General features: G+C 36.4%; 1 protein-coding gene across 1 annotated transcript in view; it reads left to right on the top strand.

The window, feature by feature from the left end:
* LOC148518799 (cytochrome P450 2G1-like) overlaps positions 1–15,137 on the top strand; it is a 75,553-nt gene that overhangs the window by 19,967 nt on the left and 40,449 nt on the right. The window contains exon 3 of the mRNA XM_088477127.1: positions 13,902–14,054. Coding sequence (XP_088333253.1) covers positions 13,902–14,054 — 153 coding nt within the window. The remainder of the gene's footprint in view (positions 1–13,901; positions 14,055–15,137) is intronic.

Genomic DNA, 15,137 nt, shown 5'->3' with positions numbered 1-15,137 from the left:
GCAGGTTTATATTGTGTTATCATTTCGGAAATGGTTTGTTTTTCTTTTTTTTATTCTGCCTGTAATGACTTGATACTTTTATTTAATAAAAATAATTTGCTATAAAAAATTATTTTAGTGGCATATTGTTGTTTCTCAATAAACAAGCCCTTCTCCACCTTACACATGAAAGAATTCATGTAAGGAGGGGCCACGCAAGAACCCATTGCACAGCCCGATGTTTGTATGTAGAATTCTCCATTAAAGAGGAAATAATTCCTAGTCAATACTTTTTCCAAAAGTTCCAAGAAAAAAAGGTAATTTAGGACCCCTATATTCAATATTGTCATCTAGGAGGTCCCTCATGGCTACCTAACCTCTATCATGGGGTATATTGGTATATAGGCTGACTATGTCTGCCATACATAGACATATATCTGTTGGGAAGAGTAATGAATTACTGCAATTTGATTAAGGTTTAAGGGTATATAACACTCAAACCAGTAATAGATAAGCCCCACACTTTAGAAGGGGAAAATGGTTCCTGTTAGAAACCAAAACCTCAAGCAGAGCACACTCTTCAAACAGCGAGATACAATGTGTCAGTACGCGCTCACGAACAACAACTCAACATCCCCCTTTAGGGGTTATAACACAGGCAAAAAAAGATTGTACAAAAGAACATGTAACAGGAGAGGAGGACAATGTCAGAGGCAGAGGAGGTCAGAGGGCAAAAAAGAAGAACTGATTTACAACCTCTCATCCAGTGTTTTGATGGAGGAAGAGGAGCAAGTCCTTAAAAAATAACTAAGTTTTGTCCCCACTAATAGGCATAATAAATTACATAGTAAAATTGATTTATGCCGTTTTAATAGACAATTACGCCTCAAAGAATACTTTGGGGACCAGGAGTCTGTTTTAGCAAACTTCACAGCATCTGAAAAAGGCCCCATTAAATCAAAAACTTTGTTTGATCCTATCTCCTCAAATCATGCCATTAAAATTTATACCAAAATTCTGAACAACAGTGTGGAGAATAATGATGATATTGAACAAAACTTCACAAACAATTTAAGTCCCAAAGAATGCGGAGCTCTGAAAGCATTTTCTACGTATGATGATATAGTAATCCATTGTAACAAATTTTCAAAGAGAACCCGCACCAGGTAAAGTATTGATAAATCTATGAGGGGTGGTATTTTAAGCTGGTCATGCCATTCAGAATTATGTCAACATGTGCTTGCTCCAAATTATCAGGTGCTACCCATTGATTCAAAAATGGACATATATAGATATTGGAAGAAAAATAGGAATCAACTACAAATTGAGTGCACTCAAACCCTCTTTTACAATTAAATTATAATCATTTAATTAGACATCATTTAAAAAAAAATTATTCAGTATTATAATTTTTATTTTTATTTTATATAGTATTACAACGAGCAATTGGGTATTAGTATATTATTTTAATGCCAATATGTGGCTAATATATTTAATTAAGTAATTAACATCATTATGCCCATAATTAGGGCTTTTGAGCGAAATATTAAAACCACAAAGAAGAAAAATACATAGAGTGAAAGATAGAAATTTATATGTGAAAGATTATATAGACATAATCAATAAATTGATTAAAAACAAGGTCATGTGCTGTCCTTATTTGTAATTATGAGATGTATGGCTGTGTGCGATGTAGTCCTGTAGATAGTATAATTAATTCAAGATATCTATATATTAAGCATGCAGTTCAAACATCAGGAAAGTATCTTCTTAACATGTGTTGGAAGGATTACAATGTTGCATTCATTATGTTGTAACAATAGTTACATTTAGCATAGAAACAAATGTTACTACTCGTGTTCAGTAAGGGAGAAAAGCTGTTTGTATTCCTGCAGGTTACAGCTGCTGTTTATATAGTATGTATTTATCATTAATTAACCCAACAACATTTATAGCTTTACTCATACTCCATTTAGTTACTAAATATTAATTTGAACTAAATATGCTCTAATTTTAATCAAAATATATATATAGAAATATATGGTATCAAGATTTATATGTATAAACAAAATTTAGAGTTAAATGTAAATAGAGTGTATATATACTAATAATTTATATTAACAAGATGACATAATAATGAACTAAAACATTAGAATTATGCCCGTGATTTCTTTAATATTATAACCATAATATATATATATATCTATATTGATTATTAATTTTAATAGAATGAATACATGGATAACATTAGAATATCCTCATAAGAGAAAGAGGGACCTATAGGAAGAGAAATAAGGAATATACCCTATGTAACACTAATACCTATTGGAGGCTTCTATCCTTCCTTGTGATTGGACTGGAAGTGCTATTTAAATATTCAACCTGGCGGGCGACGGCTCTATATGCCTTGAGAAAGCTATCAAAGCGAAATGCGCATTGGCGATTGCCGTGTGCTGTCCTGTTAAACATACTATGTATATGAATCTAGCTGTTGTGTGACTTAACTTGGAAATGACATCCGTTTATATATTGAAGAAAATTGTCCTGATATAAATATTTATGTGTATGATATAGCCAAACTCCGTGTGTTAGTCACGCTGATGCCGGCACTGCACTAAGGAGAATTGAATGAAAGGAAACGCATGTGTTTGGTCTTACTAGACAGTGTATATTCACCTATGTGAGTGTACTTGTTATTGAATAATACTACTCAGTGATGGTGCGGCTGTACATGTGTCCCACGGAGAAACCCTATACAGTGCAGTAGGGAGTCTAGTAATACTGTTCCCAGTATTAGACTCACGCTGCATATCTATTAGCAGAGACCAAATAATTACAACAAGGGTGTCAGTGATTGTGAAAGAAAAGGGCATGATTTATAGTAGGGATGTGCAGGCTCGGATAGGTTCGAGTTTGCACGTGGAGTTCGGATTTTTCCCTCCAAAAAAACGGAACTCAGAACGAGGCAAAACGTCATCTTACATGGACGAACATCATCATTCCTGGTCTTTTGTCCAGGAATGATGATGTTCGTCCATGTAAGATGACGTTTTGCCTCGTTCTGAGTTCCGTTTTTTTGGAGGGAAAAATCCGAACTCCACGTGCAAACTCGAACCTATCCGAGCCTGCACATCCCTAATTTATAGTAAGACTGTCGGATAAGACAAACGGGGATTAAGCAGAGCGGCATACCATTGCCCTGTATACGGAGAAACTTGATGAATGGCCATAATTAGTTTTAGGTGAATATTAATCTGTCACCAGTTGATTTAAGGCTAGTACGGCTTAGATCTACACTATTACATTAAAGGTCTGTAGTAAAGATCTTACGGCTCCAACACTGTCAAAGCAAGCTTGACACAAGCTGTTTCTGAGATAGGAGCATTAACCCATTCAAACATATACAGTCTCACATGGAGTATGAGTAAAGCTATAAATGTTGTTGGGTTAATTAATGATAAATACATGCTATATAAACAGCAGCTGTAACCTGCAAGAATACAAACAGCTTTTCTCCCTTACTGAACACGAGTAGTAACATTTGTTTCTATGCTAAATGTAACTATTCTTACAACATAATGTATGCAACATTGTAATCCTTCCAACACATGTTAAGAAGATACTTTCCTGATGTTTGAACTGCATGCTTAATATATAGATATCTTGAATTAATTATACTATCCACAGGACTACATCGCACACAGCCATACATCTCATAATTACAAATAAGGACAGCACATGACCTTGTTTTTAATCAATTTATTGATTATGTCTATATAATCTTTCACATATAAATTTCTATCTTTCACTCTATGTATTTTTCTTCTTTGTGGTTTTAATATTTCGCTCAAAAGCCCTAATTATGGGCATAATGATGTTAATTACTTAATTAAATATATTAGCCACATATTGGCATTAAAATAATATACTAATACCCGATTGCTCGTTGTAATACTATATAAAATAAAAATAAAAATTATAATACTGAATAATTTTTTTTTATTTTTTTTTTTAAATGATGTCTAATAAAATTATTATAATTTAATTGTAAAAGAGGGTTTGAGTGCACTCACTTTGTAGTTGATTCCTATTTTTCTTCCAATATCTATATATGATATAGTAATCCGCCCAGCCAATAAGGGGGGCGGTATCGTCATCCTGGATCTTAAAGATTATGTCACTGAAGCGAATAACCAACTGGCCGACATTAATGTCTACAGTAAGTTAGACACAGATCCTACCTCATGTTTTCTAATGGAATTGGAAAACATTTTACAGTCAGCAGTGGAAAGCAAAATAGTTACCAAACAGGTTGCTACCTGATTATTGATGGAATCTCCTACTGTACCGGTGTTCTACTTGATCCCAAAGCTGCATAAGGACACTAAAAAACTTCCGTGATGGCCCATAATCTTGGCCAGAAATTCCCTCTTTTATGATGTATCCAAATGTCTTGATCATTATCTACAGCCGGTCATACAAATGGAAAACAAATACCTGAGAGATACCACAATGTTCTTTAACAAATTGCAGTCATTTAATACTCTTCCCACAGATATATGGCTATGTACAGCAGACATAGTCAACCTATACACCAATATACCCCATGATTGGGGTTTGGAAGCCATGAGGGACCTCCTTGAGGACAATATTGAATATAGGGGTACTAAATTACCTTTTTTCTTGGAACTTTTAGAAAAAGTTTTGACTAGGATTTATTTCCTCTTTAATGGAGAATTCTACATACAAACATTGGGCTGCACAATGGGTTCTTGCATGGCCCCCGCTTATGAAAATGCTTTCATGTTTAAGGTGGAGAAGGGCTTGTTTTTTGAGAAACAACAACATGCCACTAAAATAATTTTTTATGCCCGCTATACAGATGATGTGTTTATATTGTGGAGCGGTACTAAGGAGGAATTTCAATAGATGATGGCAGATGTGAAATCCAGCGATGCAAATATTAAATGCACTTATGAAATAAATCAAAAATAAATAAATTTTATGGATGTGTAAATTACATTGGACAAACTCAAGACTTTGGTGTATCAAAACCCAACGGATGCCAACAATTTATTATTAGCATCTAGCTGTCATCCTGGTTCCCTAAAAAAAGGCTTGCCTTACTCGCAATTTCTCAGAGTCCGCCGCATTTGTTCTGACTTGGATAATGAAAAGAAACAAATGGACATTATTTATAATACATTTTTGACAAGGGGGTACCCAAGAGAGTCATTAAAACAAGCAAGGGATAAAGCTATGACGATTACAAGGGAAAGCATGTTAAACAAAACCATGCCACTGAAGAGTTTAGATAATACCATGATTTGGATGAATGAGAACTCCACAGCGAGCGACAATGTAAAAAGAACAGCAAAGCGTTTTTGGCCCATAATCAATATGGAAGAATCTCAACCGCTATTAAGGAATTCTAAATTATTGCCTTGTCATAAACCGGGTCGTAATATGCTTGACATGGTTGTGAGTATGGCTGTGACTCAAATGGGTAAAGAAAAACCTACACACTTTTTAAGTAAAAAAAATGGTAATTTTAAGTGTTTAGGTTGTACCACCTGTACCTATTTGGAGACGGGTGACAGCTTTCTTCATCCACATACTGGAAAAAGTCTGCAAATTAAGCAAAGACTCACATGCAGCAGTCAATTTGTCATATATTACATCAACTGCTAATGTGAATTGTACTATATAGGCAAAACTATCAGACAATTCAAGGAAAGAAATGCACTTCATATGAGTACCATACTTATGGCATTAGAAAGTAGAATTACCGAACAACCTGTGGCAAGGCATTTTAGAGAATGTGGACATAACTGAAATACAAGATGATTGACCATATTCCTCCTGATCTAAAAGGAAGTGATCGTGCCAGAAAGTTATTACAAAGAGAAGCTCGCTGGATACATGACTTGAACACCGTCAGACCTTTTGGTCTGAATGAAAGTCTATCATTAAATTGTTTTCTTTAAACGTCTTTATGGCTATATATGGATTTGTTTCATTGTGTTTTGAATTATTTTCTGGCACAGTTATCTGCTTAGAGCCAGGGTTGCCCGGCAATCTTGGATCCGGCGTCGGCTGTCAGACCCGCTGAGGCACGGCGCAGGGCATGACGTCAGCATTGCAGTCCGGACACGAGGAAGCAGTGATTAGTCATGGTGGAGGATATACCACTGGTATTTAAGGTAAGATTTGTTTTATGTATGTTGTTCCTGATGAAAAATTTGTATTAAATTTGAAACATTGAACTGCTACAGAGGACTGGAACCCTCTAATTGATTTCACTTTTACACTGAGAGTGCCGGTTGCATCACACTTGTTTTATATTGGATATTCTATTTGAGATGACACCCAGGACTTTATTATATTTTTACTTAGCCAGAGTGCCGAGAGCTTGCATGGAGGATATATATATATATATATATATATATATATATATATAATCTCTCCAGGTAATTGATTATGCAACCAAATTAGGGCACTCACCATTACAGAATTAGGTGAAGATATTGTGTTCATGCAGAAATCATCATAATCAGTCAATGTTTTGGCCCCGAAGGGTCTTTATCAAGACCAGCACAAGAAAGATGTCAGCACAGCAAGCAGACAGAAAGCCTCCACATGCTGCAGTGGCTGAGCAGAGCAGGCTCTATTTTTGTCCTCCCATCCTGTTGTGATACGGGGCACTTGCAGGGGTATCACCAGTTGTGATCTAGGAGCAAATTATGTTATTTATGGTTTGTGTAATTGACCAAGCCAGAGCTGGTGGCTGCCAATCATAAAATATGTCCAACCAATATGTCCAACACCACATGACCGAACCTAAGGGCAACACGTAATCAATTTACTTTTTGAAAATTTCTCAAAATATATTAAATGAAGAAACATTTGGCCCAAGGGGTGCCATGAAAAACATGCTGATATCTAATGTGTTATTATTTAAGAAAGTTTTGGTTAAAAGATAAGCAAGAGATGCAAACCTTCTGTCTCTTACATGAAAAAGATTGTAGAACATAAAGTATGTTTTCAAGAACAATGAAATGTCATGAAAACAAGTCAATATTGATTTGGCCTTACTAAAATAAGGGATCCACAGTAAATAAACTGTGCGTTTTGGCCAGTGTTCCAGTGCCATTTATACAATATTCATGATTGAAGTACTTATAACAGTTTTCGTCAGTTATAAATTAAAACATTTCACAATTGTTCAGGCATGCAAAAAATACTTGGCTATCTTTATAAAACAAAGATCTTGATATTTGTTAATGGAAAAATATGCCTTATTTTAACTACTAGGTGATGTTTATAGACCTCCTCTGTATGACATATGTGACATATACGATAAGCACTGACTAAATTATCAATTTGATTCTGGTATTTATATCCTTCTTTTAGCCTCATCTGAGACTGTTACTAACCTGTCACAAGATTAAATTCTTAACCCTATTCATAATCCTTGAAAATGTATTTCTTTATAATAAAAATTGTTGCTAAAATTTTACAGATCTGGATCAAGACTCTCCTGACTTCTGTGCCAGATTTACCATTGTAAACAGGGCTTGGTAATATTTTAGATTTAGGCTAGTATCATAATATGTTTCATTTAACGTATAATATTTGGAGCTTTGATTAGTGTCATACAATTAGTGCATAGCGCTGTCCCAAACACTCATTCTGGGGACACAACCAAACTAATTCTGCCCATGCTGAACTTGATGATGTCTTATTTTGGGGTTGGGTATGAAATCCCAGAATTCGGGATGCCTGCTGTCAAAATGCCAACAGCGGCATCCCGATGCTGGGAATCCCGACAGGGGTCGGGTAAGTATGTTAACCTTCTCCCGCTAACCCTCCCTTCTTGCACCCTAATCCTAACCCATCCCACTGAGCACCCTAACTCCCCCCCTCCCTGTTAGTACCTGAACCTAACCTTCTCTGCTTAGTCCCTAACCTCCCCTAGTGGTGCCTAACCCTAACCCCCCTAAAGCTTTTCTCTAACCCCCCTGTTGTGCCTAAAGCTAAACCCCTTCTCACGACTAACAACTAAGGGCACCCCGGCTTACCTTTGAGGATGCCATCAGTCGGGTTCCCGGCATTGGTCTGTGGTCTGTCATCAGGATTTAGTTGCCTATGTTAGATCCCGGGTAGGGATTTCAACAGACAGCATCCCGGCCATCGATTTTAACTGCATCTGCTTATTTTGGCATCATGGTCTTCGATATATGAGGAAGGGGTTACATCTTTAGACACTTTGAAATAACTTTCCCTTCCTCAGATAAACTGAGTAGGCTTGTGTGCTCTATAAGACACAGTATCTAAGCATGAGTTAGTCTACTAGAGAATTAAACTGTGTGAATCATCTGCCAGGCCTAGTGCTGTTCACTAATCCTACAGTACATTCAGATACCTGTTTGTTGTGTACCCATTTGCTGTGCACTCATTACAGTATTGTGTTTATGACCCATGGTGGTTTGTTTTGTACCATTTCTGCCTTTCCAGACATGATCAAACATTTTTACACTTTTATATATTCCTGCTCTTATTACTACTGATTCCGCAGGGCTATATACTAAGAATCATGTCTGTCCGTGATTAAACATGGACGGAAACTAACTCATGCCCCAGGAATGCCGTCTGTGTTTAATCATGGACAGACACCATGAATAAACATGTACGGCATCTCTGGGGCATGAGTTAGTTTTTCTTAAGCAAACTCACAAATTTACCAAGAATCATATTTGACTGAATTGTGGTTTCCTATGGTGTATGGAATCGTGTCTCCAAGTGCGTGTTCAATCTTATTGGACTAAAATGTGTAGAACTGCCTGGGAGCTGGTTGTTCAGCAGAAGCACTGCACAGATCACACTGATCTGTGTAGACTTCTATGTGCTATAGTTGAGTTTATTAATTTTTTTAAATGGCATGGGCTCCACTCCAAAAATGTAACCAGCACCAGACTATTGAGCCCATTATGGTCCTGGAAATACTCTATATGTAATCCAAAACACACGCCAGATCTGGAACTGGCTGAAGGACCCGAGCTCGGACTCTGATTCACTCATAACCATTAATCTTACTCACACACACACAATTATTCTCTTTAGCTATCAGTATATTCACATCTGGTCAAATGGCGCAGCTCTCCCCCAACATTGTATGCATATTATATTAACCCTGGCAGAGATTTGGACATCTCTGTACAGATCTGCAGCTGTCCCAAGATCACTGTAAAAGTGAGTGTCTGGCTCTCCGCCCTACAATTGCAAAACACTCTGTATTAATATAATATAATTAATTGATCAGAATAAACATTAGCAACAAAATTATCACCTCACAATAACAAGTATAACTGTAATTGGCATGGGATCAGGTGATTATAATCTACAAAGTAATAAAGACTCAACTGTAAGCATGTCACCACTTGAACCTGGGAGTGAGCCTAATGTGGGAAGTAATCACATCTCAATCTACAGACCCACACCTTAGACAGCCTAGCAGCAGGTACTGGAATACACCCAAATAATAGAACATGAAATGGAAAACACTGACTTGGGAAATAGACATGTGTCTTGACTCGAGTCAGAGAAGAAAAGGTAGCTGCAAGTAATACTAAGTACAGTGATTTAAATATAAAAATAAGGTGGAGAGTTTTCAAAACATGTAGGTAGAAAATGGAGTTTGATGTAGTATTTCCAATAGTAATGGCTTCAAATGTGTGAAGAAGATGAAGAGAGGAGTATTCACAGTTATCTTACACAGATCAAGGCCAAGGCTCTAGCTCAAAGGTACCGCTGTACTGATGCCCATCCCCTGATTTAGCACAGTGCAGTATTTAGATTGTTTGACGGATTTTTTTTTCTGGTAGCAAGTGTTATCCCTCTGGAATTGGCAGCTCTCATTTTGATGCTGGAAGTTACATCTGTCATTTTCTACTGTAGCTCTTATACATTAGAATGTTACCTTTCTTCTGCTCTAAGAAATCAAATAATACTACAATACAGTAATGTGTGCTGGTGGCTGAATTTCAAAGTAAAACCATTTCCACCTTTTCCACCTCAATGTGCTATCACCTAGTATGGTGTCAGTTAAAAAAGAGAATATTGTAATTGTCTCATTGTTGAGTGCCTGAAGTACACAGCTGTATTGCTATTGTTGTGGATACATTTAAACAGGAGCATTTTATTACTAGTGCTGGCAGAAGTTTACTAGTTAAGATCTAGTCAAAGTAAAGCATACTGATAATAATATCACTGTGATTAATTCTTACAAATATTCAAGATTACATGCACCACACTCAATGGCAAGAAAAGTCTCATTATGGGAATATTTTTTACTAGTAGTGACACCGATAAAAACAGAATGCCCATTTTAAAGGCTAGTACCTGCCAAGGTATTGCATTTTCTGAAAATTGGAAAGGGGGATGGAGCTTGTACTGCACATGCTAATTTGAAAACTAATAAGAGGTGCTGAGACTTGTAGTGCAATGCAGGGGATGTAGAATGCATGTGCACACTCTTGGTACTAAGAACAATAATAATCAAAATAATCCAATGAAACTCTACAATTAAAATGGAATATTAGTGAGGTTCTTAGTACATGTTTGGCCAAAAATGTTTCCCCATCCTCCATGTCAAGGTGAACCCCATAAGATGGGTCCCTAACATCTCTAATACTAACACATTGTCATTTATCCAGGATATACCTATAATAGTGTCCATTCTAATATGTAGACAGAAATGTAAGAACCTGGGCTGATGATTAAAAACACCTAAGGGTAGATGGGTGGGGTGCAAATACCAAACAGATGGAGTATCAGCCTTCAATTGTACAATATATACACATATATAGTGGAAAGGGAAGGGGGCTTGGACTGCACACCCTAATTTTAAACATAAGTGGTGCTGCCATGCTGAGACTTGTAGTACAATGCAGGTGATATAGAATGCAGGCGCACACTCTAGGTACTGTAATAAGAACCATATGATCAAAATAATCCTGAAAAATTCTACAATTAACATGGAGTATAAGTGAGGTTCTTAGTACATGTTTGCCCACAAATGTTTTCCCATCCACCATGTCAAGGTGAACCCCATAAGATGTTCTGCAAATTCTCATATCGCTGTTCTGTGACTGTTTAATTTGTGCCCAGCAGCATCTTTTTGAATTCTTATTAAGGAATGCTGACTTTGCCAATTTCTATCTTTAAGTATACTGTCATTCTGTTTTGCTACTCATTTTCATTTGCATCATATGCCATATTTATCTACAAATATATTAAAAATGTTGACCTTTGCCTACCTGTATCTGTTTATTAAACTGCTAACTATGTTGCTGCACTGCTAGTCTGTTTCATTTGTGCCATTTTAAGAAATGTGTTTTGTTGGCTATATTTGTAATAAAACTATCATTTTATATTCTACTGTATGTTCTGCCATTGTTTCATTAGTACCCGGTGCTATCTTCTTGTACCATAATGTTAAGAAATGCTGGGGTTTGTTATCATGTATTCCTTATTAAAAATGGAATCCTCGTGATCTATTTTTTGAGGCTACTCTTCCCATTTGTGTAATGGTCATCCATCAATGAATTGTAGATTTTAAATAACCAGAATATTTTTAAAATATTATAACAATGTAAATTGTAAGCATACTAACACAATTCACAGTAAAATAATTATAGAACAGAATAATAAGTATGAAACCTATCACAATAAAGAGCAGTAACTACAGCAAAGTGATCTTACAGACATGTTAGTTCCTGTAATTCATTTTATAAAATTTTGTACAATGAGTTCAGTAGATTAAGAAAAGAGAGGGTAAGATTTTTGGGGGGAGAGAGTCTCTCTGGAGCCCACATGACCTGTTGGTTGAGAACAGTGAAGAAAGTTAAGGATAAGAGAGTTTAGAGATAACTACCATTTGTTTAAAGAATAATAGTTGTAGGCATTTAACTGTGACTGAAATGAGAAAATGATTGAAAAAATACTAAAGTGCCCACATTTAGTTGCAGTTTTTGACCTTATCTTTAATTTTTTTTTTAATTAAATTTTTTTTAAGAGTTTTCTAAGAACTTCAGATTAATAAAAAGTATGATGAGTAAATAAATACACATTAACATACAAATAACATATAACAATAAAAGACGGTTTAGTTACAAACATATAACAATAAAAGACGGTTTAGTTACAGTCAGTATACATTAGTAATAATAATCTTCTGCTAAATTATGAAACAATAGATATACAGAATATCAAATCAAATAGAGGGGGGGAGGAAGGGGGGGGAGCTATATGCCATATTTTGTTGATAAAGGCTTGTAGGGAAGGAGGGTCAGGATGCTTCCAATGAGAAGCTGTTAGGCATCTAGCTGCATTAAGAATCTGGGAGACTAGCTTATCTGATAGTTTATCTAAAGATGCAATAGGAAGCCCCAGAAGAAAAGACCACAAATCTCTGGTAATTATTTGGTTAATCAACCTACTCATTGGGGCTGCCACTGAATCCCAGAAAACTATAATCTTTGGGTTGGACCACCAGATATGAATGAAGGTTCCTGTCTTTCCACAACCTCTCCAACAAAGTGGAGACGTAGAATGGAATATCCTATTCAGTCTGGCGGGTTCCATATACCAACAGTAATAAACCTTATAAGTGTATACCATCCACTGCTACAGTATTGTATTCAGTACTGCAGTATTCATGCACTGAGCATGCACCACCCAGCGGTTAAACTGTGTACTGCATGACTTGTAGTCTTTCACGGCATACATTATGCCACGTCACAACGCGCATATCTGTCATAACGTGTATTGATATGCCATGGCAGGGAAGCCAGAATGCCAAGTTATGAGCAAGGATGTAGCAGGACACATCTATAGATGTAAGTGCCATTATTAGTGACGATTAATTCTTTCATGGCTGGATATGGTTTTGGCACATAGATGCATATGGCTAAGAATTTGGGCAGGTATTTGCATAGGAACTCCAATGGCTAAAGGCAACCAGAATTGCCACGTATATGCACATAATACATTACATAGTCATATCTAAGAATGTAACCAAATATGTCCTCTAGCAGGAAGTTCAGTAACAGTAAAATAAATACTATTTCGCTCAATTTATAGAAGAGATGAGCTGTTTGGTTATGTTCAGATCTGAAAACAGAATCTTGTTGGTATCCAGTTGTCACGTAGAACCAATCTGCTTATCAGTTTATAGCAATAATAATTGTACATCCTGCTCTGTGGAGTTAATCAAGGTAAAACTAGCTACAATCATGGGTTAGAAACAGAGAGAGGAATCCATAAAAGTTAACAGCAATTTTGTGCTGCCTGCCCTGAATGTTGTTAAGAGTAAAAGCCAAAGTGACAAGAACAAGTAGCCTCCAATGTGCAGAACTAACACTGGCAATGAGGCTAAACACTCTCCTGGTCACTCAGCATGTTCACAAAGAAAGGAGCACTTTCATGTTATTGTGAGTTCTACACCTTTCACTGAAATATCATAACAGTACAGACAGAACTGTTTGTTTTCTTGCTGAGCATGTCCAACTAAATATTCCTGCATATCAGACATTCCAATGTGTTCCAATAAACGTGTCATCCAAAGCAGTACTACTGCTACAAAGTCATCAAAGCAAGATGTACAATGAAAAATGCTATTGTGTTGTGTCGAGCCTCCCTATTCCACTGTAAATGACCCCAGTGATGAATGTTTAGGAATACAAGTTACAATATTCCCTATAAAATAAAAAATCTGGAAAGGATGGAGTTAAAGTTTATCCTGAGGACTCCACTGAAGGACTGCATTCCCCAAATGTTTGCAAGAAAGTTAAATTTTAAAACTATCATTTACAGATCTCACAGCTATGAAGATATCATTGAATCTATTTTGGTGTTCACAGGTCTGGCTTTTACCACCAACATGAAGAGGTGGAGAGAGCTCCGTCGGTTCTCTATGCCCGTTTTGCGTGATTTGGGCCTTGGGAAAAGGAGTACTGAAGATCGCATTCAGGAAGAGACTCATTGCCTGGTGGCAGAGCTGAAGAAAACTCAAGGTTAGTACAGAAGACATACAATCAGAAGTTAGAAGTGTAAAAAAATTTGGATAAAATTATTTAGGCTATATGGTGGAACTTGTTTCAGAGCATGTAGTGTACTGTATTTAACCACTTGCCCGGCATGGTTGTAATTTTCTGACCACACCAGGCAGTTCTTTATCCGAACTGGACGTAAAATTTCATCCAGTCAGATAAACAAGAGAATCTTCCAACAGCTGATGCTCTCAGAGGGAGCTTCCGGGCCCTCTGCTTGCCAGCACCCTCTCCCCCTCTGTCTGCTGTGTTGTCGGTCAACAAAGCAGGACCCCTACCCAGCGCCTGCACAACTGAGCAGCTGCTGGGGAAAAGTAAGTTAACCTCCCATCTCAAGCCCCTGACATACCTGGTTCTGGTATCTGGTCTCAAATTGAACTTTGCGGTGTTTCTGATGTTCCGATGTTGGTTCTGATGTTCAGTTATTTTAAAAAACGACTTTTCTTTTAACAAATAGAAAAAAAAAAAAATATATGTATATGTATATATATATATATATATATATATATATATATATATATATATATTTTTATGAAACCATTTTGGATAAGTTAAAATGGGCGTTTCTCACCTATTTCACTCATAAAAAACCCTGATAAATTTTGAGCGCTTTTTGTGGGAAAAAAAATCGTCGGTTAAGTGGTTAAATGACTATCCTGCTTATTTTTCCCAGTTCTGTTCTATGGTAGTTTCTAAGCCCTTCCTTTTATTCCCTGAAGGGGAAATTATAATGCACCAGAAATGTTTGGAGTATAATTTTAGTTAACTAAAACATTTTAAAGACCTAAGAGTTTATTGGTTTCTCCACCAGAACAAAAGAAAAGGGGGAGGGGACATAATGAAACCATTATTGCAATTTTCTTTTTTGTGTTTTGTATGCAGGAAAAATGCTGCCTGCATTTCTTACTAGCCAACTTTATTTAACATGGATTAAATTAATACCACCCCCCCAATCTTTAAAGCCATCCAATCATTTAAGCATCCTCCCTGCAGTTCCCCATATTGTTGCCTATGTGCAAAATTGCACCTTAAATTTTCACTGTAAAT

Source organism: Taudactylus pleione, unplaced genomic scaffold (genome assembly GCF_031769625.1).
Source record: "Taudactylus pleione unplaced genomic scaffold, aTauple2 ptg000199l, whole genome shotgun sequence".
Taxonomy (NCBI): Eukaryota; Metazoa; Chordata; class Amphibia; order Anura; family Myobatrachidae; genus Taudactylus; species Taudactylus pleione.
The sequence above is the reverse complement of the archived record's forward strand: the minus strand, read 5'-3'. Positions and strand labels throughout refer to the sequence as shown.